Source organism: Crocodylus siamensis, chromosome 6 (assembly GCF_052110815.1).
Source record: "Crocodylus siamensis isolate JL-2025a chromosome 6, ASM5211081v1, whole genome shotgun sequence".
Classification (NCBI taxonomy): Eukaryota; Metazoa; Chordata; order Crocodylia; family Crocodylidae; genus Crocodylus; species Crocodylus siamensis.
In genome coordinates this window covers 70608305-70634965 of record NC_143400.1, presented here as the reverse complement: position 1 = coordinate 70634965, position 26661 = coordinate 70608305, and the positions used below count along the sequence as shown (strand labels likewise).

The window sequence follows — 26661 nt, the reverse complement described above, 5'->3', positions numbered from 1 at the left end:
TTAGAATTCCTTCAAACACTGATACAAATTGACCAGCTTATAATATTATGCTTGTTCAAACCATCAGCTGTTAGCCAGATATCCCAGGTCACAAGGGCTTCTATAGAAGGAGGTAAAGTTTTGTGTAAATAAAATATATATATAATTCTGTATTTACCCACCACTAGTGTCCTGGGTCTCTGTAATCTCAATAACAGTAATAATACCACTAATACTATTTTAAAAACACCTAGTTGAATATACTTTTCTGAATAACATTCTCATGCTAAGTAGTGAGTGATGATGTTGGTCCCCTGGCTTCATTTGTATATATTTGCTTATACCTTATGCTGTTCTTGTGTTCTGTATGAGTATCATGCAGTTTCATGGAGTTATAATTAGTGATAAAATTATCCTCTAATGGTAAAAATTTTAGTAGATGTTAAAATTGCATCATAATTGTTATTCCATACTGTGAAACACTATACAAAGCTGTAGTCAATCCTTCTTTAGTACACAGTGGGAACAATGAGTATTGAGAAAATAGAGTGCTGATTAAAGTGCAAACAGTTTTTTCAGCTTTCATATTCTTTTGCAAATCCATTAATTGCTATTCAAACACAAAACTAAGTGCTTGCTTTAAAACTTATTCAATAAACTTTTGCTTTTAAGATCTGAGTCATCCTTTCCCCATTATGCTTAGTCCACTTTTACTCTAACCCTCCCAGGCTAGGGACAAACATTCAAAAAGCCTGAGCCTAAATTGATTCAATCTTTGCAGGATAATCTAACCTGGCTAGGCTGAACCAGTTTGTAACTCCACAGATATCCCAGACGTGTAGGCACGTGGCTGCAGTGGCTCAGGCTAGAAGCTGGGAGGCACTAATGCAGCCCTCCCTTCCGTTCCATAATGCTGAGCTGAGGGGGCATGGCCACACCTGGAAGGATGCTCTGATTAGGGAGGGGTTCCCCACTTTTTCACCAGCCCAGCAGGGAATTGATAATGCAGTGTTTATCACTCCATTAAGAAAACAACAGAAGGACATTACCAGCTACCTGGTGATTCTGCCTTTGTCCCATCTGCCACAGCATGGACTGTAGCCAGTATGTGGTCTGCTAGCTAATACACAGGCACCTCTCAGCAAGGCAGAGGGGAGGGAATATTTCTGCTTAACAGGAAGTGGTGAGGGGGAGGAGAGAGCAGCCTGCAGTCTGAGCCGGAGCTCCAGCCAGGGAGCAGAGGGAAGAGGCCAGCCCTGCTGTGGAGCAGAGAACCCCACCCAGCCCCAAGAGCATGCCAGGATGCCGAAGGGTCTGGTTTAACTTAAACCAGCAAAGGGTCTGGAACATACATTGCATAAACTGGTTTGACCCCAATCAGTTAAGTCTGATACTACATTCAACCAGGTTTATCTCAAACCGGTTTCAGCCATTTTCAAACTGGTCTATGTGCACTGAACATCTGTTCTGTTACAGGTTTAAAACAGTTTCTGATCACTTAAAACAGTTTATGTGTTATGTCTGTCTCTAGACTTAATGACCCAAGGTCATGCCATCTTGTCAGCCAGCCATGAGCAGCAGATAACAGGAAACTTGTGAAGGTTTCAGTGCCAGCGGCTGAAAGCTGGATAACATAAACCAGCATGAGCGTGAACTGAACTGGTGGCCCCACCCCAAACTTGAAGGACTTAGCCCATAGTTTTTCTGAGTCTCAAATAGTGGGAGTTGCCGTACCAAGGACTTTGTTCTTTCAGAATACCCATGTCAATCTTTCTTTCCTAATAACTAGTTTGCATTAGCCTCACAGCCCTATATATGCCAGAAGAAAGGCGTGTCATGGAATCAGAAGAGTACATTGAAGAGGATAGATCATATTTCTGCACATTTTCTTTCCATGTCTCGTAAAACAATCCAGTGTCATTGAAATTCTTTTCTCACAGTAAAAGGTCCAGAGCATTAGAGCTCTGATGCAAAGCCCTGTGAAGATAACAGGAACCTCTCCATCAACTTAATGGCCTTTAGTTCAGGCCCTAAAAGAGTATACTTAGTATGCAAATAATCAGATAATATATTTTTTCTCCTCTAAAGCTGTCAATTGAGAATCCCTGTATTGTACTTTTCCAATATAGTTCTAAGTGAAAGCCAATAGAAAGAAACCCAAAGATTCCAGAGGGCACAGGAAAGGCTCTAAGAGATCCTTCTAATTTTTGAACCTGCGGCTAGTCAGTGATGCAGCCAAGAGAACGCGGGTCTCCTGAATTCCAGTGCCATGCTGGAATCTTTAGCATGCCCTGCCTCTCCTCAGCGGTGGTATACTACTCTTCTCTCCAGTAGGAGGTTTTCCCATTAATTGTTTATTATTTTGGCTCCTAATATTTTATATCTGCACTTCTGGCTGTCCTTGATGAATATTCCTCTTATTACAAATTACCTTTGACATTATATTGTTACAGACATGACTTGCCCATTCTTCACACCTTTTAGTCTCTTCTCTTCCCACTGTTTACCTCTTTTAAACTTCCTTGTATTTTCACAGTTATTTAGCATAATTTCACCTTCACCTTTTTTGCCATAACACAATGTTTTCTTCCTTCTAGTTCTATTTTCCACCCTGAGTTATTTTTATTACCATATCTTATTGTTCAGCAACCAATATTATACATCCTTTAAGCCTTGTCTATAATATATTCAAAGTATTACTATTAGTAACAGAATATTTACCAGTAAAATTGCCTCAAGGTTGACAGAATTCTCCAGGTTTTCCATACCAGACTATCACAGATACAGGCAAGTTGTGTGGGGAGGCAGTTAGGAAGGCCAACTGTACCTTGTCATGCATCCACAGATGCATCTCGAGCAGGTCCAAAGAGGTGATCCTCCCCCTCCATGCAGCACTGGTCAGGCCGCAGCTGGAGTACTGCATCCAGTTCTGGGCACCGCACTTCAAGAGGGATGTGGACAGCATCGAGAGGGTCCAGAGGAGGGCCACTCGCATGATCAGGGGGCAGCAGGGCAGGCCCTATGAGGAGAGGCTACGGGACCTGAACCTGTTCAGCCTCCACAAGAGAAGGCTGAGGGGGGATCTTGTGGCCTGTTACAAACTAGTCAGAGGGGATCAGCAGGCACTGGGGGAGTCCCTGTTCCCCCGAGCACTGCCAGGAGTGACCAGGAAAAATGGTCACAAGCTGGCAGAGGGTAGGTTTAGGTTAGACATCAGGAGGTGCTGTTTCACAGTCAGGGTGGCTAGGGCCTGGAACCAACTTCCAAGGGATGTGGTGCAGGCTCCTACCCTAGGGGTTTTTAAGAGGAGGTTAGATGAACACCTTGACCCCAATACTCTTTCCTGCCATGGCAGGGGTCGGACTAGATGATCTGTTCAGGTCCTTTCCGACCCTAGAAACTATGAAACTATGAAACTATAAGTTCAGATCTAGCTCTACATAACATTAGAAACTGTTATTTCCGTGCCAAATCAAAACTCATCTCACCCCAAATTTGGAGTAAACCAAATCAGAACTTTGTCACTTCAGACCATCTGTTTTTACATTAGTGATGAGGAAATAATGTAGAATCTTGTTTGTAAGCATTGAAACAAATAAACCCATCAAGTTTATTAACAAGGAACAATGGTCTCAAGTTTCAGCAAGGAAGTTTACGTTAGGTATCACGGAAAAACTCTCTCACTAGGAAGGAAGTAAAGCATTGGAACAGGTTGCCCAGAGAGGTGGTGGAATTGCCATTCTTGGAGGTTTTTAAGACCTGTCTAGACAAAGCCTTGGCTGGGATGATATAGTTGCGGGTGGTCCTGCTTTGAGCAGGGGGTTAGACTAGATGGCCTGTTGAGGTCCCTTCCAGCCCTCATTTTCTATGATTCTAAGTTGTTTCAGCAATATTCACTACCTTTTTAAACCAAAGCCTCACAAAGCAAACACATTAGAACAGATGTTTGCATGAGGCTTATGCCTGAAGTGATTGGGCAACTAACTGTCTTGAAATCCTTCATTATTCCCTCCTTTAGGCATCCACTTAAAGAGCAAAACATAACTGCCTGACCAGCTAGTTCCACAAATAATGAGCATGGACAAACAAATATCAAATAACACATAAAGTGAATTGTTAACTGAGATCCTTTTTCTTGGCCCAAATTGCCAGAGGTGCTGATCCCACCTACCTCCAGTTTGAGATAATGCGTGATGCAGATGGGCAGCACCCCCTGACAATTAGGCCGACTAAGACTTTATCAAATGATCTTAGATAAGCATATTCATCAAAATCCAGCTGCAAAAGCCAGATATGTCACAAGCAGAAAAACATGCCAAATTCCACTAAAAACGTGAACGCATTACTCAGCTCAATTTAAAACGTTTTTCTCTAATTCCCTGCTTGGATCTCAGCTCTATGCCTTTTCCTGTTACGTATATTCCATGTAGTGGAAGCTGATAAGTGGCTGTGGTATTTTCCTATTCAATAGGTTAGCAAAATAAATGAGGTTGTTAATAGGATACCAGGACTAGAACCAGATTGTTTGTGTCTTTTATTGCATTTTAACTGGCTCTGCTTCTGCTTTGCATTATTTTGCTTTTATGTGTTGTGTGCTAGTTTATCACTGAAAACAGCAAAGGTTTGGGCCTTTTCAGTGACAGCTGGAACGAGGCTTTTTATCCCTGCCTGGCTCAGACATACTAACAAGACCTTTGCAAGCAGCTTCAATAGTGATCTACTGCCCCTCCTATCTTAGGTTACCATAGAAATAGGAGGCACTACAAAGAGACACTGCATTCACTAAAGTGGCTGAGAGAGAGATTGATTGGTGCATACAAGCTGTGCAGAGACACTAGAGGAGTGGTAGGGGGTCAAGGAGAGGTGAAGTAGTTGGGGGTGGGTTGTGGAGAGGAGTGAGGTGAGAGTCAAGGGAGTGGCCCAGTGCTGACTAATAGAGGGTGTGAAGGGGCATTTTGGCCATTTTATCAGGTAAATAGGAACCATAAGACGCTATTATTTAACTCTTCAGTGCAAAGTTAGCAATACTGGCTTAATTTTAACTAGCATTTCCCCAGACTAAGTTTTTTACAGGTTGTCATGTGACTCCTAGGCTTTGCCTTCACAGATAATTAGAGTCAAATTTAAAGTTGCCCCCATACTTATACATAGCAACTGCCTAGGCTGCACATTCCCAGCTCAACCTCCAACACAGTCCTACCTACCCCTGGATGCTTGGCTCCTGTAAAGGAACATCTTCTCCACTTCTGGCTCTGTCCTTGAAATGTCTCTCCATGCTGCATACAGAGTCTTCTGGCAGCAATCCCACAATCCTCATTTCTGATTTCATGCCTTTCTTGTATCCCACTGCCTCTTTTTACTGCCAGCAGATAGAGACAATCCCACAAGGAGAGACAAGTACTCTACAGTCCCATTCCCAGAAGGGGAATGGTAGGAGAATATGCTAGGGAAACAAGCAGGCAGACTGGGCTTTGGGATGAAGGGACTGAGACAGACTGGGGATGGAAGCCCACAGCACTTAGGATGGTGATCTCAAGGTCAACCCTAAACATCACTGTAGACCATGGGGCAGCGACCTGGAAAGGAAGTACACCACATATTGACCAAAGAATGTGGGTGAGGGCACTGGGGCAGGGCCCACTGGTTCAGAGACAAAATGGGTAAACAAAAACAACTCTACTTGCTCTGTACCTCTGCAGTCTAAACAACCCCGTGGTTGCCCACACTGAAATGCTCAGCTTCTCTCTAGGGACTAGATCAGGGAACTGGGGAAGTTTAAATGGTAGCTGCAGACAGTACACCACAAACCTCTTCTGACCTTTCCATTTCCAACTTCCATGGCACTTTCTAATTCAGGTCCAGAAATAGTAGACAAACATCTGGCCTACGGACAGAAATTACACATAAACCAGTATAAGTGATAAGAAACCAGTTCAAATCTGCAACACAACAGAAGTTCAGTGCACATAAACTGCTTTCAAAATGGCTAAAACTGGTTTAAGATAAACCTGGATGGATATAGTTCCAGACTTACCTGATTTAGGTTAAACCCATCTATCGAACTTCTATCCCAGATCCCTTCCAGATTCAAGTTAACTCACAGTCCCCCCACATCCTAGAATGCTTTGCATCTTTCCCACAAACCCTCCCTCACAGAGTGGGTGGGCCAGTCTTTGCCTAAGCTGTCTGCTTCAGCAGAGCAGGGAGGTGTGGGCTAGTGCCTCCTGGCTTCTGGCTTGGGCCACTGCAGGCATGTGGCTGCATTTCCAGAATCAAAAGTGAATGTCTGTTCACTTGCTTATTGGTTCAATCTGCACAGCTTAGACTCACCTGCAAAGATTGAATAGATCTAGCCTCGGGGTTTTTGACTGTCTGTACTTAGCCCTAGTAAACTGGATGAAGCCCCTACACTACTCAGACAGAGAGTGCACATGTTACTGGTTTATACAGTCCAGCTATCTCCCCTGCTTGTGATTTATTATTGTCTCTGGAGTTACAAATAAAGCCAAATAGAAGGTCTGAATTTAGCTTCCCCACAAGCTCGGCTGTTCTAGAATTTATCTGAAAGATGTTTTCTGTCTCAAACTTGTGGTTCCTTCCACATTTCTTTGTAGGCTAGACAATTCCATCTTATTACATTAATGAAGTGGGTGTTTCTTCAATAACTGATCAACAGTAAATAGCTAACAATAGTGCTATTTAAATTGTTGCCATTAGGCTTCAGAGTTAATTCTCCAGAAAAGGGTACTGGGTAGGACTGATGAAGACTGAACTGCAGATATGCAGGGAAAAGCAGAGCCATGAAGAGTCTTGAAAGAGCAAATCAATCCTTGGCATTAATGTAGTGAATAAAACTGATGGAGGGGCTGGTATTGTGTAGAAGGGGATAAGACCTTTAAATGTGATAGGAACTGGTAAAGGTCTGGGCTGCATAAACAGAGAGAAAGAATTGAGCTAAAAAATGTTATGAAGGGAGAACCAGTAAAATTGGACCAAGTCTAGGTGATGGGGGAGCATGAACAACACATACCCCCAGCAGCTGGGGGGGCACGTCGGCACTGGCGGAGGCGGGAGCACAGTGGCGGTAAGTGGGGAGCTCCTGCAGATGCCGCTGGCAGTGTCAGCGAGCACTGACCAGGGGTCGGCGACCACCCACAGATGCTGCCAGCAGCAGTGGCAGCAACCAGTGGCAATCGCTGGCCGCCCACAGATGCTGCTGGTGGTGTCAGTGATGAGAGGAGGGGTGGCGAGCGGCAACTCACGTGCACCCCTTACATGTCACCAATGAGGGGGAGGATTTAAACATGACTTCTCAAGGTTATAAGCCTATATATCATGACTGATGATGATAGAAGAGGGTCTTTGCTGCACTCCAAATATCTAAGAACTAGGCCTTACCATTAACAAGGTTGCCCCTCTCAAATTTCACAGCAGTGAAACCATTACAGATACAAGCAGATGTCTTGTTGGGTTGAACATTACTCAGAGCTATACGCACAAGAAAGAAACATCACAAGCGAATCACTGGACCAAATACCAGCTCTACAGGTCATGCCAGAGTTAGACGTGGAGCCCGCTGTAGAAGAACTCAAGGACATGCTATTTTGGGAACTATCAGGGGGAACAAGAATAGTAGGATACCCCAAGCTTCACTATAAAGACACACGCAAGCACGATATGAAGGCATTTGGAATTGATCCTGGCCAGTGAGAAACCTTGGCAAGCAATTGAAACAAGTGGCATCATCGTCTCCACCAGGGCATTAAAGTCCATGACAGGAATTGGCTCCAACAGCTTGAAGAAAAAAGAATCCGTAGGAAGCAAGCAGCTCCAGAACCACCCAACTCTGACGCATACATTTGCAACTACTGCCACAGATCAGCTACTGCAAATCTCAGATTGGATTATTCAGTCACATGTGACACTGAAAACTATCTATGTCATAGGCTGCAATATCCACCGTCTCTTGCAGATGAAAGGATGCCAGTACTAATAATGAGCCTACTGTTTACTTGGATAATTCAAGTAATTACTTGAAAACCAATGTTGCTTTTGAGAATTTCCTGCTGGCCGGAGAAGTTCCTGTTGAGCTACATTTTTTTCCCTTCACATTGCCTCTATCAGCAGAACCTGGGTTACTTCAGGAAATGGGAAACTAGGACCCTTAAATTGGTGTTGACTCACTCATACAGCACAGACAGCAGACAGCAGACAATAAAGTTGAAGTAGTTATGAAGAAGAAAGAAGAGACACACATGCATAATAATTGTTTAAAAATGTTTAAGAACATTCTTCTAGATGTCCAAAAAGTCACAGTCCCACAGACAAGGAAGTCCTCAATGTTTACAGTCCCCCTTCCCACCCCCAAAAAGCCCCCAGCCTGGTTTACAAAGGAAGTAAAAGCAGCTATAAAATTAATTATTAAACAAACATACATAACAAAGGAAAAAATAGGGAAGTTGATAGTAATCAATATACATCAGAAATAGGAATTGTGGGAAATTGAGGGGGACATTAGGAGACACCTATTTCCAGTAAAGCTAAGGACAATTTAAAAAGTTATTTAAGCACCTCAGAAACAAAAAGAATCATAAAAATTATATTCATCCATTACTCTGGAAATTGTAGGGCTGTCAGTAAAAAAATTAAGACATTTCAGAAGCGTGCAATAAATAGTTCTGTTCTATATCTGGGAAAAGGCCAAATGGTGTATTAATTTCCATAGTTACTAAGGACATCAATTAATAGCTACTAAAGCTATATTTTTTTTAATCAATGGGTCCACAGAAGAATATATCTAGGTGTTTTAAAAGAACTGGCTAATCGCCATGCCGCATCTTGGAGCACAGAGGAAGTTCTAGAGAACTGAAAGGATAAGAAGGACTCTTGTGCCAATATTTAAAAACTGTAAGTGAGATAATCCCAATAATTATAGCCATGGCATTGAGAGGGTAGTAGATTTCAGGCCAACTGATAGCGGTATATGGAAAATAGATCTCAAGCTACCTTCATAACTTCTTAAGAGATTACCAGCTTGTTTGATAACAGTGTTGATTTCATAAATTTCAGTGAAGCATTTGATTTGTTACTGTAAACATTTTGATGACAGAAATAAAATACAAACATAATAAAATAGAAAACATAACATTATTATTGATAAAGATTGCAGATGACAAAGACTAGAGTAGTGTTACATATTGAAGAGCACGTTGATAGAAAGCAATCTGAATTATTTAGTGTAAGAAATAGATGTTTCAATATAGGCAAATTAAAGTCATATACTGGGGAAACAAAGCATGTAGTCCTTATTTACAGGATTCTATCTACAGAAGCAATAACTCTGAAGTTCACAGACAGGGAAACATTTAATAGCAGAAGATTTTTTGGCACCTCTACTGGGAATCCCATGTCTAGTTTTGATACCCCAAATTTGGAAAGAGGCTGATAAATTAATTTGGTTCAGAGTAGAGCCCTGGAAATAGTTAAAGGACTAGAAAGTGAGAAGGGTAAGAGGAGGTTTGATCACAGCATACAGTTTTCTAAGTGGGGAACAGAAATTTGATGATAGAGGACTCTTCACTTTACCAGACACAAGTATAACAAGAACCAATGGCTGGAAGTTGGGAGCTAGACAAAATTCATACTGGAAAAATAAGGTTCCCCAGATGTTAGTAAAGTGCTATGATGAATGTCATAGCTAAGTGACTAAATGTCCTTAGCTGCTCCACTGCCATAGCTTTCACTGTATTTATTTCTAAATTTACTTTATATCAAATTCTATCATTATGCATAAATTAATTTAGTACCTAAAATCATAATAAAGCAATGTGTAAAGAGCACATAAATCTTTGCCAATTTTCCTTGATACATAACTTATAATTAGCGGTAAGGGGAAGCACCTGGGTTTTGGTTTTGCAAAGCAAAGGTATGGGCAATTTGGATCAAGATACAGTAAAAGCTGTGTTATCCGGCACTGTTATCCAGAATGCTTTACCGGCATGCCGATCAATGTGGCAAAAATGAAACTGGAAGTCTCACCGTGGCACTTCCAGTTTCACCAAGTTCCTCTTTGCTGACTTCGGACCATGGCCCGGAGCAAAGCATCCTGTGTATCCTCCTCTTTCAGACTGCCCAGCAAGTCCACTGGGAGAAGCCAGATGGCCCCTGTGACACCTGCACCAGTTTACACCTGGTCATCTAGCAGCTCCACCACTGCCGCAGGGCTCCCCCAGCTTAGCAGTGCACCTAGCTGCAGCACGCAGAGCATCTACACAGAGCCCAGGGGCAGGAGCTAGAGCATTGCAAACAGGGAAGTGGCCCCAGCAAGGCCAGGCCCAGGGAGACCATGGGGCCGCTTCCCTGCTTGCAGTGCCCTGGCTGCTGCCCCTGGGCCTCGTGCAGCTGCTCCAGGCACTGTGCCTGGGCGTGCTGCTCAGCTGGGACAGCCCTATGGCAGCGGCAGAGATGCCAGGCAGCCAGGTTTAGGCTAGCCCAAATGTTGCAGGGTCCGGCTGACTCCTGCTGGGGGACCTGCCACTGCTGTGCTCCTGGCTGTGCGATGCCCTGCCATTGCTTGCAGTGGCTGGCCCAGCTGCCAGGAGGTCTGAAAGAAGAGGCTGCAATCAGGCAGCTGCAGTGATCTGTAATTCTGTGGGCAAGTGGTGGCAAATTCCACAGCGGCAGCTGCAGCTGCAGGTCCCTAGAGGTGGGTGAGAGTGACTCAGGTGGAGATGACAGCAGTGGTTAGGGGAGGGGGAATCCCTGCTCGTCTCCTGAGTGGTGCCATCGACTTCCCCTCCTGGGGACACGTGCCCTGTGCTGGACCTGGTCCCAGGCATGGCCCTGGTGGGAGAAGAAGTCGCTTTGCTGGTGTCCCCGGGTCCAGTGCTTGCTCCCGAACACCCTGCGTTAGCCCCGTTATCGTTACAGAGATTAAGCAGTTGCTGCCCCCATGCCAGGCACCCTCAAAGAGACAGTGGCTGGGTGACAAGAAGTCCCCACCTTCACCCTGTGTATCCAGGGTGTGGGTCTGGCCCCTCTCACTCCCTCCTGCCCCTTAAAATAAACATGGGGGGGAGGTGGGAAGAGCCCTGACCCCTGCTTGTGGCTGTGGAAACCCCACAGGGAAGAAAGAGAACGGAGTGTGCAGCACCGGGCCCTGCTTCACGTCATGGTGGGGGTGGGAATGGGGGTGCGTGCATACGTGAACTTCATGCAACTTCTCGTGCATGTCCCAGCACAGAAGAGATTGTCCCAGCAGGGAAACAGGCCCCAGGACTTTCCCCCTCTTCTTTCTGCAGTAGAACGGGGGCCTGAAATGCTCCATTCTTGGAGGAGCAGCGCCGGGGGGTCCTCTCTGGATCAGGTCATGGAATCCTAGAGGAGTGGGGCTGGGAGGGACCTGCAGGGGTCACAGCTAGCCCAGCCCCTGCCTGAGGCAGGAGCATCCTTGTCCAGCCCATCTGGTACTCTAAACTCTACATAAGACACCCAGTAGCCCTGACACAAGGCTCCCCACCTCAGCTGCTTGAGCAGTGAGCAGGGAAAAGCCAGGCAGATCTGGGCTGGGACCCTGCAGGCCAGGGTGGGGGTTTAAACCCCTGCCCAATCAGACTCAGCCTGTTGGGGTCTGGCCACATGCCCCTCCCCAGGTCACCTTCCCTCCAGCCTTGTGGCTGCTGCAGAAAGGAAGGGGGGGCTTGCTGTAGCACCCACCAGCTTCTAACCTGATCCACTGCAGGCATGTGACTGCATTTCCAGAACCAAAAGTGAATGCCTATTCACTTGCAAATTGATTCAATTGCAGGTTAAAACGACCTGCAAAGACTGAATCAATTCAAGCCGGGCTTTTTGAATGTCTGTACTTAGCCCAGAGGGGAAATTGATCCATAAAGTGCTTATAAACTCTCCCAAGCTTATTTAAATATCCTCAGTGCAGAGTGAAGTTATTAGGTGATAACTCTGAGGCCCAGGGAGGTGTGGAATCAACATTCAAAAGCTGAGGAAAAGAAGAGAAGGGAGCTAGACTGCTCTCTCTCATGTCAGTTTGAAGGGCACACAGTGGATGAGTTAAGGAGAACTTTAGATCTATAAAAGCTTTGACAAACATAGACCAATATATAACTTTATTTGAAATAAATGATAAAGCAGGCTGATGATTTTTCTTATGCCTTCTACCCCTCCCCCACGCAATACCTGAACACCAACTTTTCTTGCTTTGTCAATGTGGCTTTTATTTATCTATATTTTCAGTCTCTCTGACTCCACAAGTGTGCCTATTGGTCTAACTGACCATTATGTGGCTAGTCTGTGATACCACAGGAAACCTGGCTCCACCAGTTTGCTACAAAGCCCCCTTAAAGTGCTTCCTTTTATAACTTGTATGAACAGAGTTCTGGAGCATGCTACAGTTATTTGGGTCTCCTGCATGTTCAGCTTTATTTTGGGGCATTTAAACTTAGCCAACTGGCTTTTTTTAGACCCTAGTTGGTTGCAGGACAAACAGTCTTAAGTCCAGAAGCATATATCAGCTGGTCATCTGTGGCAATATGTTTATTCAAGGATCCTAGCTACTTTCAGGGAACAGCCTTCTTCAAATATAATCAGAGCTATTTAAGTAGCTGCTCACGATTACCTCTGTAGAGTTGTACAAAACACCACACATTCCACTGTTGAGCAATAAACTCCTAGAGATATCATGGACAACTAAAGGCAGCTGGGTGTCAGATTCTTTAGAGATGTTTGTGATCAGTGCTGGAAATGGATGTTTACTTTTGTGGAGCTCAAGCCTAATATAGTTAGCCTTCCGATTAGTGTTGGAGCTCTCAAATGCGCACAGCAGTTCAACACTTGTTAATATCTCTTATGCTGCAGCCTCTATTTAACAAGCCAGAGAGGTTAAGTAGGCAAGCGAAAAGCCCGATTCATCAATATGTGTATTTAATGAGTGACACAGCAGATCCTCTTAGCCCTCTTAAATATGCATAGGAGAAGGATTTCAGATAGCTGATTATGGGGGAGGAATGGGAAAGTGGTGGCAGCAGGTTTAGTGCTGTAGCATGGAGTCTTGCATGCTATTAATAGAGGAAAAGTGCCATATCTTTCTACATATCACCTTGCTTGTGCCCTTTCCCCTGACAGCTCTCTCCTTTCAGGGGGTGGAGTGCTGCCTCTCCCTTTCTTCCTTCTCTACTCCTTTGTTCCATTTCCTTTTCTCACTCTTTGGTGGCTGCTATCCACTTCCCTATCCCTGTTTCCAGAAAACTCATATTATTGTCCCCTCAGTCTCAATGGCAGCTGCTCCCCCCTAATTCTGCTCACTCCCAGTGCACCCTCAATTTGGACTCCACAGTGCACCCTCAATTTGGACTCCACATTGCTGCTGGCTCACTTAAGCCCTGAGGCCCTTAACTGTTTGGGGACATTCAAGAATTAACTACCTCCTGGTGGGAAGAGTTATGCTGGCTTTGGCATGCAAAATACCCTGTCCGGTGACCCAAATAATAATTTTAAAAAATCACAATAGTTTGGGGTTTGAGAATTTGTAAGGGCTGTTTCAGAATAAATAATCTGGTAACACTGACATGAATTTGTGAAATGTGCCAGTGATACTGAATCAGAATTTTTTACTGCAAATTTTCAACCAAGATTAGCCAGAGCTCATGACCCATTAACCCAGGTAAGAGCAAAAAGCTAACTTTTCTCCTTGCAGCTTTTGAAAGATCACTCTTGGAGCAGGTGTTTTTGGGGTCTGGGTCATCCTTGCACACACTGAGGAAAATCTTCAGGCTGCGCTGGTTCTTTTCAGAGAAGCCTACTGAACTTTGGACCACCTCTCTTTCAACATTGGGAAGACTACAGTGCTCAGCCTGCCCCAGGCCATGAATGTGACCCCTCCTCCACAAATGACTTTCAAGGAAAAGATTCTGGAGGTAGTTGAGCACATTCCCTACCTCAGTAGACACATTGATGAGGAGATCCAGCACAGGACTCCGGTGCATAAGTGCCTCCTTTGAGAAATTGCTTCAGCATGTCAGATGCCTAACTCTTGACTCCCAAAACAAGTGCTCTATTCCCAGGTCAGTAACAGCCTGAGATCTCATGGTGGCCAGAGTAAACACTAAAAGGACATATTGAAGGCATCTCTCAAGAAAATGGATGCCAATATCAAAACCTGGGAGGAGCTGGATGCCAACCAACTCCAATGGTGCTGCAACCTCAATCAAGCAGCAGCCCATTTTGAGGTAAAGCATCTTGTCCTCAAAGCAGAGTAGTGAGAACAAAGGAAGGAAAAGGAGAGAATTCCTAGCCTATGGCTTACTCTCCCCTGCAAAAAGACATGTAACTTCTCTGGATGGGTCTGTGGCTCCAGGATTGAACTCTTAAGTCACCTCAAGACCCACCAATATAAGCTGTGGTAGAGATCATTCTCGAATCAAGGGATTTCCAGGGATGACCAGTGTTTCTGGGGTAATAACATAAAAAATTGGAGTAAAATGATAAAGGGCTGAGGAGATATAATATATGAAAGCAGGGTAGGGAATTCATATCACTTAAACATAGGAGAAAATGGTAAATGTCTAAACCCTTGAAGTCATTATTTAAAAGAGGGGAAGGAATTATTTGAAGTGATTAAGGAAGGATTTGACAGAGTAAGAGTGAAAAATTAGCTAACAAAAAAATTTCTTAGAACGGAGTTGATTAAATAATAGAATTACTGGCTGGTGGCAACATCTCTAGAGACTTTCAAGAGCTGAATAGATAAAAAAACTTAGAAGCTTAACACAGAGCACAGTTCTACAGACCCCAGAGGCCATTCCAGTCCTGATTCTGGCTTCCTGGAGAACTATGATAGTACAGCACAGAACATTTGAACAAAATGGTTTAAGTTAACTCACAGTCCACCAGCATCCCAGCATGCTTTGCAGCCCTGGGCTGGGCTAGGCTACGCTAAGCTGTCTGCTCCAGCAGAGCAAGATTGGTCCCCGCCCCATCACTGCTTTGGCTGGCTGAGAAGGGGTTGGGGGTGGGAGCCTCTGCTCCTGAGTGCCCCCTCGCTGCTCCAGCAGAAGGAGCTGTGGGCATGGCCAGATGCCAGTAGCCTGAGAGGAAGTGGAGGTTAATCCCTCCTCCCATCAGCATGGGACCCCAGCAGGGATGTGCCTGGCTTTCCTCTCCATTCACCACTTAAGCAATGAGAGTCAAGGCATGGCCAGACCCCAGGCCAGCACCTGAGGTGAAGAGGGGGAGGGGGAAGGAAATCACAGAGAAGCAGGGCTGGCCAGACCCTCCCATACAAGCACAATCTAAAGGGCAGAGGGTTTGCTTGCAGAATCCAAAACCAAGAACACCCACCAGGGGTTCTGTGTTGTTGGGGAAAAAAGCCACCTAGGACTTCCTGCAGCTAGTCCCCCCTACCCACCACACCACAGTGGAGCCCGTCACTGTGCTCCTCTAGCCCTGAGCACTGAGGCAGTGCCCCCCTGCCCCAGCCCAGCCCAGCCCACTGTAGCAGCGCTGTGAGAGCCCAATTCAGCCTGGGCACAGGGAGCCAGGAGCAATCTGGGTGCAGAGCTTTCCCAACCCAAGCTGCAGCTGGCCAGGAAGGGCCCTGCCCCCACAGCCTGGCCCCCTCCATGCCCACCCTCAGCTCCACCCACGGGATGGCCTGACTCAGCCCCACCATCCCAGCCTCAGGGGAAGTGGGTAGATGGTGGGGCCAGGCCAGGCCATGGGGAAGGGCCCTGTCCCAGTCAGCTGTGGGTCAGGCTGGGGCCACAGGAGTGGCATGTCTGGATTGCTCCCAAGCCAGGCTGGGCTGCCACAAAGCCACTGCAGCAGGCAGGGCTCTTCCCCTCCTCCTTCTCATCCCCCACTGTGGGGCTGGTGGTGGGGGGACTCTGTGCAGCACTTCCTCAGGGCTGGAGGGGTACAGCTCTGGGCCCCACTATGGTGCGGGGCAAGGGAAACTGACCACAGGAAACCATTGGTGACCGTTTTTCCCAGCAGCAAAGGGCCCCCTGGTGGGTATTCTCAGTTGTGGGTGCTGCGAGCAGACCCTCTGCTCTTTAGATTGTGCTTGTATGGGAGGATCTGGCTGGGGATTAGGCAGGGGCTAGACTAAACACTGACTAAAGACTTGTGAAGGTCCCTGCCAGCCCCACTTCTCTGCAATTCCTCCCTCCCACCTCCTCTTCAGTGCCAACTGGAGGCTGGGGTCTGACAATGCTTCCCTCCCACCCCTGAAAAGCCTGGCAAGGGCCGCTTCCCCCTTTCCCCTCCAGGTACACCCCAGCTGGGGTCCCTGGAGGCCAGGGTAGGGATTTAAAAAAAAATCATACTCAGGCCTGCTGGGGCCTGGCCACGTCCCTACCACAGCTCAGCTCAGCTTCCCTCTAGCCTTCTGGCCACTGCAGAAGGGAAGGGAGGGCTCGCTCTGGTGCCCCCCCCCGGCTTTGAGCTTGAGCCAATGCAGGCATGTGGTTACATTTCTGGAATCAAAAGTGAATGTTTATTTGCTTGCAAATCAGTTCAATCTACACAGATTAGACTAACTTGCCAAGTCTGAATCAATTCAGCCTCTGGCTTTTTGAATGTCTGTACTCAGCCAAAAGTGTGCTGGTTTTGCACTAATGGGAATTCCATCAACCTATATACACACATTATTATTACAAGTTACTTACCACTTTGGTACCTAAGAACCTAATATCCTTCCTTGCATTAAATCAATGAGATCATTTCTGCAATGACATTTTACTTTTTGTAAATAAAGAATTGGGCCACATGTGTTGGTGTGGATCAGTGAAAATTTAATTAATTTTAAATGACAGAATATAAGCATCAACATTTTATGTATACTTAGCAAGACTACTCCATTCCCTGCAGATTCATTGTTCCACCTAAGTCACCAGGAAATCTAGGCATGCTTGGAGAGCATTAGATTATAGTATGGTATGCCATCTGAGAACCTACATTGACTGTCTTCTCCCTTTTCTTCATCAATTATTGCTATAAATACAATTACTGAAAAAGTTAAGATCATGTGATAGAGAAGCCTAAAAGATTCAGAAGGCAGTTTTATTTACCTCTTCCTCCCTCTCTGATAATGTAATTAATTGTGTAATAGTATAACTAGGAAGTTACATGCCAGTTTCCAGCATTAAAGCTGGAAAGTTCATAAGCAGAGATGATGGGAAACAAAGGGGCATTTCTAAACTGAAATAAAGGGCCACAAAATAGTGAGCCACTTAGAAATCCTCCTTGTCTTTCAAGTTTTTGGCCTTTCTCAGTCTGCTCCAAGAATAACAGTGTGAATATGAACTCCAACCTACTAAGGCCAAATTCAGGTCTTTTTTTCCTGTTAGTTTGATTATAAGGGTCTTTGTTCTATCAGTTGTAAAGTCTGTCAATAAAGCAATGGGCTCTCTTGTCCCAGCCCCTGTGAAATTGACAAATCCAGGCTAGTCTGAGGGAATGTGGCTTGCTTGACTTAACTGGAATTACTTCTCCTCTGAGCTGAGTTCAATATGGCCTAGTATCTGTAAATCACACATACAAGCAGAAAAAGCAAGATGTTCAAACTTAAAAGCATTCTGTAGTATGTAGCCGGGGTTTCTCTCTTCAACACTGCCCGTGTTCCATCACTGAGGTTTACTTCTTGAGCAAAATAGCACAGCTGCATTTCACCTTTCTTCCTTACTGATAATCAAACTCTTGCATCAGAAACACATAATGCAGGTATTTACACATGATTTTGTCACAGAATTTCTCTTGATGTTTTGGTATTAATACAGTAGCCATATAGTAAGGAGAGGAATTGTGTTAGAGCTCAGAGATTACCTAAATAAATATTTGTTTCCACCATTCTCCATTCATAATTTAACATCGTAGTTAGGGTACATACATACCATGATACTCTAGTGTATAGAATCAGACTTAATTACTGTGTAGCAGTAACTGCCTCCAGCTAATGGCAATTATCTTTTATGTCAAGTTGTAAGGGCTTATGCCTTTGGGAGCAGGTGGTTCCAAATTCTACCCTGGCTATTGTCACTTTTCTGTTACTTACCACTGGAATTGTGAAGGTCATTTACCAGAGCCAGATTTTTTAAAAAGGTTAGCTTTCAGCAGCTTTCTCTACAATGTTCCACACTTAATTTTTGCACATTTAATTTATGGTCTGAAGTCATTTTTAAACAATTTGTATTCTTTTAAATAATTTGATTTGGGAATTCCAACAATGTCATCTTAATAAAGAAGTTGGTGTTCGCACAGCTTCTTTAAAATGGTGGTGCAGTACTTTTAGGTCTGCAATGATAGCCTTGAAACTTCTCAATAAAGACTAGAACCAAATTTTGCTTTCCTCTATGCTGTTTTGAATGACATCACACTAGCTTTGCACCCATGTAGTATAGCGAGAGGTCTCATGGATTCTGCAGTGGTAGATTAGATTCTCTGGAATGAGGGAATCTAATTCTCAGAGCAGTGTCATTTTCTGCAGACGGATACTCTCTTTGTTCCTCATAGTTTCTGGCAACATAGTTGCCAACACATGCTGTTAGCAGATGGCATAAGTCAGATGTGGAATTTGCTATCATAACATATCTTCCATTCTTCTGTCCTGACTGAAGTGCAAATATAAAATAAAAACATAATGACTACGTTCCTTTTCAAAGCAGGAACACACAGAGTTAAAAGCAAGCTCCAATATAAACTTTCAAATTATGACAGGGAGGCTGAAATATTTGAACTGCTCAGCACATGCTCTTTTTAGTCAGAAATGCAGGGGGCACATTACAATAGAATCATACTTCTTGATGTCTACATGTCAGCTCCTTTTCAGGATCAGCTGTTAAAAAGCAAGCATGCATTAAAAGGAGATAGCCATCACAAAAGCATTTTATCCTGTAAGTTGAAGCATCCATCTGTGCCACATAACTAACTGTTGTAAGACTGGCAGAGCGTAGTGAACTTTGTACAGACAAGCATGAATGGGAACCTTCGCAGATGTAAATGTTATGCAGTATAAACTATTTGGATAGACTGCAATTTAGCAAAATGTTTAAGCATCTAGGTAAAGCATAATTTAGTGATTTGCTGAATTGACCGCTTAAATCATTCACTTCTGATTTGGATATCTGAAGAACAATGCTTGGGAAAAGCAAGAGAAATAACTCATTGAAGAGAGATCTTCTTATTCTGCTTTTTATTGTTTTGTATACATTGATGCATTCTGATTCATGTTTTTGCATTCCTAAATTGAGCCATATCTGGTCGCTCACTCTTCCTGAAACAGTAATGAGAGACTATGGCTTTTAGAAAGCTACAACATTCATAACACGTACGTAATGCATATGCTTTACTTATTTTTTCTAACATGAAATTGTACTTCAACTACAAGTCTGCACTGGTACCAATGTATCTTAAGTCATGAACAACCTTCTAGAGTTTGGCTTCTAGGCTGCCCAATAGAAGAGGAAGAGGAAGTGACTTCCTTTGGTCCAATAGCCTACTGATTAGAGTAGGGGTCAAACTCACAGGGGCTCCTAGGCTGTATCTAAACTGTGAGGATCCCTGCAGGCCAGATCCAGCAGCAGCAGCAGCAAGGGGGTTAACACAGCCTTCACTTGCCCAACTTGCCACTGACATCCCCAATAGGGCTCCGTAGCTAGAAATTTGGCAACGGGCCCACCTCACTTGCCGTGCCTCCAGAGTCCCAGGCACTCTAGGAGCCCTGTAAATTTAGGGTGACCATAAGTCTCAGTTTGCCTTGGACAGTCCCAGATTTTGTAGGCTGTCCTGGGTAGCTGGCAAAAATTCAAACAGAAATCCTAGAATCACAAGTCTGTGGAGCCCAATTTGGCAGGGAAGCAAAGTGGCATGGTGTGCTAGGTGGGTAGGCAGGCAGGCACCACTGCTGCCATGCACACATGCCTGACCCAGCTCTTCCTGAGAAGCAGCTGGAGATGAAGGGTAGGCTGGGTTGGGCACTACTCCCCGTGTCTAGGGTGGGGATCAGCCAGGGCAAGTGATGGGGAAAGAGCACTGCTGTGAGCACAGGCAGCTCACATGAGTGGGGGGGGGGGGAAGGAAGGGCATGTGCATTTGTGGCACCCCCCCCAACCATGGCACCCTGGGCAGTCACCCATGTTGTTCACCCTTAAGACCAACACTGTGTGGCATACAAATTCACTCTGCCAAATGCTTTTCTCAGTGTTTTTCTAACAATGTTAGTACATTCTCTTGGCACTGAGAAAAGAATTCAGCAGGGTGAACTTGTCTGCCGCATTTTGCCAGCCTTAGTGGAGTGGGTGATGTGACCACCCAGGGCACTGTGGTCAGGGGAGCACTACACACACACACACACACACAAGCTGTCAACTCATAGCAGTGCTCTCCCTCCCACCTCAGGCAGAAGGAGTGGTGCCCAGCCCACCCCCTGCCAGCCTCCAGCCACTGTTCAGGAGCACCTGAGCCAGGCAGGTGTGGGTGGGAATACCTGCCCACCTGCCTGCCTGGCATACCATGCCGCTCTGCCTGCCCACTGGACTGCACCCCGCTACCATGCCTCTGCTTCCAGTAGCATCACTGACTTGGGGGAGGGGGGGGGCAGTGTCCCAAATTTCCTTAAAAAAAATAATATGGTCACCCTACTTCAGATGGATGAAATGGTTCCATAGCCAAGATCCAGTCTGTGGGCTGCATCTCTAACCCCCTTGTGTTAGAGTGCTCACCCGGCAGGAGCCCCAGGTCAAAATCCCACCCTACCTGACAGGTCATAAAACCACATCTCCCACATCCCAAGACAACACCTTAACTACTAGGTATAGGGGATTCTGAAGTAGGGCGTGGTAAACCTTTCCTGTTGAAGTTGCCCTGTTTTATGTAAAAATACTTAAGTATTCATCAGAGCAGGGACTGGCATCCAGGTCTCTTCTTTCTCGGGTAAGTACCCAAACTACGAGTTACAGGGCACATCTACACACATGCCCAACTGTGCAGGTGTTACTGCACAGTCATTTAATACTTGCTACTGCACAGTCCTGGTGGTGCATGGGTCATTTCCAACCCTACTGTGCTTTAGCGGCGGCGGTATGATTCATGCCCATGGACGCTACATTGCCATAGCTCGTTGCTACAGCAACAGTGTGCCTTGTGTAGATGTCCCCAGATTATTAGTTCACTTTCATTCCCATTCTTACCCACTGACTATTTAATTAATACATACCTTGTAGAACAACATCAGTAGAAGAGATAGAAGAAGCTTTCTCCACCCCCAGACTAGCCCATGCTCTCTGGTTAAGACACTCTTCTGGGAGCCATGGGTTTAAGTCTCCAAAGGCAGAGGAAGGATTTGAATCCAGGTCTCCCAAAAGCTAGTTTATATAAAATACTTGGGTATTCCACACTAACCACCAGGCTACTTGCATGGGGGTAACATATTATAAGACTACCTAGAGATTTGCATCCTGCAAGCAAAATGTGGAAAAGAGTCCAGTTTGTGAACCACTGTCAGACATTCTGAACTATTAAATGCAGGCAAGACTTAGAGATTCTTGTGCATGGTGGTCAATTAGAAACTTAGACTTCCAGGGATTTTAGGCACCTCCAGGGTAAGGCAGGGTTTTTATGAATCCACATTTTGGACTCAAGCATCTATTGTGACAGTAAGATGCCTAGGGTCCTCTTGTGGCTCTAATCCAGGCTGATAAACCATAGTACAAAAGAAGGCCCTTAAGCATAAATCAGATACATTAGACTAGACAGCATAGCATCACTTCCATAGGCTTGTTAAATATTCTGTCACCACAGAAGTTGTCACTAAGCAAAACAGGTTTGAGTATCTCTCTGAATTGTGAAAGCTGTTTTCATTATATGCAACGAAAAGGAAACCAGACTCAAGTATCATAGATTCTGATTGCTACATTTCTTGGTTTAAAATGTCATTTTAATTTGCCACCATGCCTAAGAAAACTAATCTCCAATAATTTATCACATGAAGATAATAAAGAATGCTTCACTGGAACCATCAACATCTTGTAAGACACCCTTGGCATGGTTTTATCACCATCTCTGCCACCAAAATAACTCATTCATTGGATTATACAGACAGGTAAAGGGTAATTTTTTTGCTTTTGTTAGTTAAGTTCTTTCAAGTCCTGGATAAACCAAAATTGTCTTGTTCTGCAGTTATGCTTGCTGTTGATATAGCAGGGCATTTATTGTCCTTTTCACTATATTTAAATCATCTGCCAGTCTTCAGAAGAGAAAGACTAAAAAAAGTTTTCTTCCATGTGTCATGGCATATCCCATTAGCAGCACTTCTATGCTGGGATGCAGAATATAACTACTGAACCCCAGCAACGCTAGTAGCATAGAGAAGGAATGGTGGGCACAGCTATTACTTTCTACAGTTCTGCTAATATAGCAATTCTGCCTGTGCACCTGGTTTCATCTTCCTCTAAATCAGGAGTGCTCAGTCCCTAGATGGTGGGCCAGATCTGACCTAGGGGGTAATGTCATCTGGCATGCCAGGCTCCCCACGAGTCTGAAAATTTGGCAGTAGTGGATTGGTGGCAGCATTAATAACCACTCCTGTTGTCAAATATCCTGACCCATAGGGAACCTGTCAGATAACATGGCCCTGCACACTAGATGGAGTGCACAGAGCTGGACCAGGGCCACACAGAGCCCAATCCAGGTATATGGGGCTTGATCTGGGGACCAAAACTATCATGGACCAGACCCATACGACTCACCTAGCCTGTAGGGCTGAAAGATTGGGTACCACTGCTCTAGAAAGTGTACTGTGGATATAGCTGTGTGTCACCTGACTCTTATTTCACTAACATTCTTTTCCTAGTGCAAACTGTGATTATATATCATATCTCCATTATGTTCTCATGTTGATTGGCATGTCAGGATGTGGAACTGGAAGCATTGCAGAAGTGGTATGCTCAGAGCCTGAATTGAGCATCCCACAGTCAATATTTAAGTAACTCACTAGTGACCACTAGGAAGCATAATCCTTTTCTCTCTTGCTTCCTCTGTATTACACAAAGCTTACAGAGATTAGCTAGAGCTGTAAAAAGATCCTCAAGCCAAAACACAATTGTGCCCTTCATTTTTAATTCTTTACATTAGAAGATGTTTTTACCATTGATCAATGGTTACATTATTACAGCAGGATTCATTCTGTCAAAATAAGTGTTAAATTTACTTTTAATTCCATCAATTACTCAAGATTTGGCTAATACACAATTTTGCACAATACATTCAACTACCTGCCTAGTCACTAAATACCTAAAGTAACAATAAATAATTAAAGTAACAAATTACTGCCTACTAAAATTAACACCCTTAACATCATTGATTTGTATGCATATGGCTACTTAAGTGAACAAAAATTTGCTGGACTGGGTCCCCAAGTGAAGACCATTCTCAAAACTTGCCATCTGCAGCAAAGACTTTTAGAATATCGTAGCTGGGATAAATGAACACCAGCATGTTGGCTGGTACAGCACAAAGGACTGCTTGCAGAGTCTGCATCCTATTACAAAAATACCAGCTTCTGTATTTTGCATCTAAGACTCTGATATACATTACCCCAGATTATTTAGAATCTAATCCAAATAAGATCATTTGATCCTAGAATGCTGATTAGTTAAATGCAGCTTGAAGGTCTTTCCTACATGAAAGGCTTTTGGATTCACACAGAACAACAATTTTTCCTTTAACTATCACAGCCAGGTAACATTTGTTTAATAATTCATACATTACCTTGTAAAACAGCTTATTTTTACTTTATTTCAAACTGGTACTTCAAGACCTTTCAGTTGCCTTCTTTTTAGGTTCAAAAAAGTTCCAAGTCATCAGGCATGCATGTTTGTCCTTGATTTCCCTTGAAGAAAACATAATTTAAAGAAGCCGCTACCCTATTTCTCTTTCCCTGCTGAAGTTTCTCCTCTCATTTGCTTTCCAACATACAATAAGTGCCCCTTCCACACATGAGTGAGCTTAGAAAATCATTTAGAATACTAATAGGTTGAACCAGTTCAGCAAACATCAGGTAATTATGCCTTAGAGGTATGTTGGGAAGTCAGATATTTGTGAGTAATCCTTCCAGCTACTTTCTTACGCTTTATATCTGTTAAACTAAAACCCAATAAAATGAGCAAAGAGACAAAGAGGAAAGGATATGAGAGGAGCTCTACTCCATCTATGTAGTACCCAGTATGCACCCCACATTCATGAGAGATTTCCTTATTCCCATCCACATTCTCCCTTACCTTCCTGCATTGAGCTTCATGCTGATAAAAGCCAAATATACATTGACTCCCTCCAGAGCCTCCTAATCCAAGGCAGCTGCAGGGTATTTCTTGGAACCAATGCAAACACTCCTCCAGGGACCAATCCTTGCTGGACTTGCAAGGAAACAACTGAGCTCTAACACCTGTGTGGTAGCACAATGAACTGCCATTAGCTTGCCTGGTTAGACTGCTGAGTACTTAAATTTCCTCTTACCTCCTGTCATTGTCTTGTTGGTAACAGTTCTTTTGTAATACATACCCTTTTAAATGCACATGTCATGGTTCAGTATTCCTGTATTACAGAGTTAAATAAATTTGTGCCTGAACAGGTGGACAAGTGCACCTCAAGTAGACACAGGCATTGTAGGCATAGATAGAACTGTCATCACACTCCTCACAACCACAGTCACCTGTTCATGTGACGAACATCTGTGACTTCTTGGCAGGGCATTGGCTTAGTGTTGAAGACTCCCATGGTGAAAAGTCACCTTGTACAAGAGATTTTTACTAATGTTTCTCTGTGGCTTCTGGTAGCCTGATAATAACAGGAGGGGTTTAACATCTTTCAACAAGACTTCTGCTTGCAAGTATCTTATATGCTCTTGAAAATTCCTATTCTACATCTGTTCCTATTTGGAAATAAAACAACAACCCTCCTCCCTTTTATAAGAATTAATAGATACTGGACATTTTTTAACAGAAAGAAGCACAGGAGATCTTGCTGGGAAAAATCCATCAACTATCTTACAAGGAAACTAAATCTAAATTGCTGCATGCTTTTTTCCAAAGAACAATTATCAATTGAAAGGAGAACAGTGCTGCTTAGGTGCTGAGCTCTTGGGGAACCCTAGGCACTTTCACAATACCAATAACCAAAAAATACAAAGCCCTAGAGAATTATCCTAAAATGCCCAGTCTTGAATTCTTTACTGTTGAACCTGAGTCTGCAAACAAGCATTTGCATGCACGGCATAGGACTATTCATAGGCATAAAATTACTCACTTGCAGATTTGTATGAACTGGATCTTAGCCATTATTCTGGCCAGATCACCATTGAAGTTATGGATTTATGCAGTTATGGCTTATATTTTAATTAAAAAGGAAAATCTGGATAAGAAACCAGGTACAAAAATGCTACATACAATTATCCTAGTTGGTCATCCTGTAAGGGAGCACCGCAGCTGGTTTAAATCAACAGAGCTCCACTGAAGTTAGCAGAACTATGTCATTTTATACCCATTGAGGATCTAGCTTACAGTATTGAGGCATTCTGCTCTCTTCCAACTGTTAATAGTATCTCCTACAGTCAGTTGCATTCAAGAATTTGTAATCATTGTGTCAAAATAGATCAACTTAGTTCTAAGATGTATATGAAGTCTAAGTAATTTATGGAAATATTAGCTTTGACAAAGGATTATTTTATTTGGATGTTTGTTTTCTCAGATTTCAACTTGGATTTTTTCTCAAAATATTTACTCCTCAAAGGCATTAGATGGAAGAGTGTCAAAACTCAGCTCAGGCTTGTATGTATCAGAGTAACTGGGCTTGTCCTTTCCACATGCCCAAGTCCTTTTTTTATAGTTCCATAGGCACAGACACAAATGAAACCTTATCTCTGGCTCCTCCTCCCACCAATCCCAGTATATCGCTGGCTGCTTCTTCCATTAATCACAAATCCTAGTGGGCTTCCTTCCCTCTGGGAATCCTAGATGTATCTACATGTGCATTAACACACTTCAGTTAATGCACATTAAATCCTCCAGGCGCCTATACATTAATTATTGCACTCTAGCAGACTCCAGCATCTTGTGTATCAGTGTCTCCAAGCTAAAAAACAGCAGTGGAGATGTTTTAAATACAGCTTGTGCAACAAGATTTATTTAAAGCATCCCTGCTGCCATTTTTCAGCACAGGGATGCTGATACACAAGATGCTCCAGGCACTTTAATTAAAGCAGCTCTTGGGGATACTCTAATTAAAGCGCCTCCCTCCCACTCCCAGAGCACATATTTAAATGCCCCCTGTTACCACAGCAGACCCTGAGCTTTCCTGGAGAACTTCCAACTCCTTCAATTTAGTTAGGTGCAGCTATCAGTTAACATGTTAGGCTTGTTTGTCCTAAACCTGGGTGCTATTTCCTGCAAGATAATACCAGCAACATATTTAAAATACACAGCACCTAAAAGCTCCTTAGTCTGCTCTTACACCTAACTAAAGGCACAATAACAACTGCTCTAAAGTCACACAAATTCACTATGCAAAATTTGGAACAAAATCAGAGACTTTTGCAAGCATAATTGTGAATGAAACATTTAAACAACTCACAGAGGTTTGAAAAAAGACAAAGGAAAAAAAGGGGAGTAGTCATTGTTT

General features: G+C 43.9%; 1 protein-coding gene across 6 annotated transcripts in view; it reads right to left on the bottom strand.

Annotated features, from left to right (window-relative positions):
* LOC149862972 (uncharacterized) overlaps positions 1 to 26661 on the bottom strand; it is a 184043-nt gene that overhangs the window by 30280 nt on the left and 127102 nt on the right. Inside the window, exon 1 of one of the 6 annotated variants that reach the window (XM_090051574.1) lies at positions 23758 to 25534. The exons of 3 other annotated variants lie outside the window; for them this stretch is intronic. Coding sequence is in view for 1 of the 3 variants with exons in the window: in XM_090051573.1 (XP_089907699.1) it covers positions 5788 to 5805 (18 nt within the window). In the remaining 2 variants the exon portion in view is untranslated. Of the gene's footprint in view, positions 1 to 5787; positions 5866 to 23757; positions 25535 to 26661 lie in introns of those variants that run through there. 2 more of the 6 variants (XM_090051575.1, XM_090051573.1) reach the window with 2 other exon arrangements.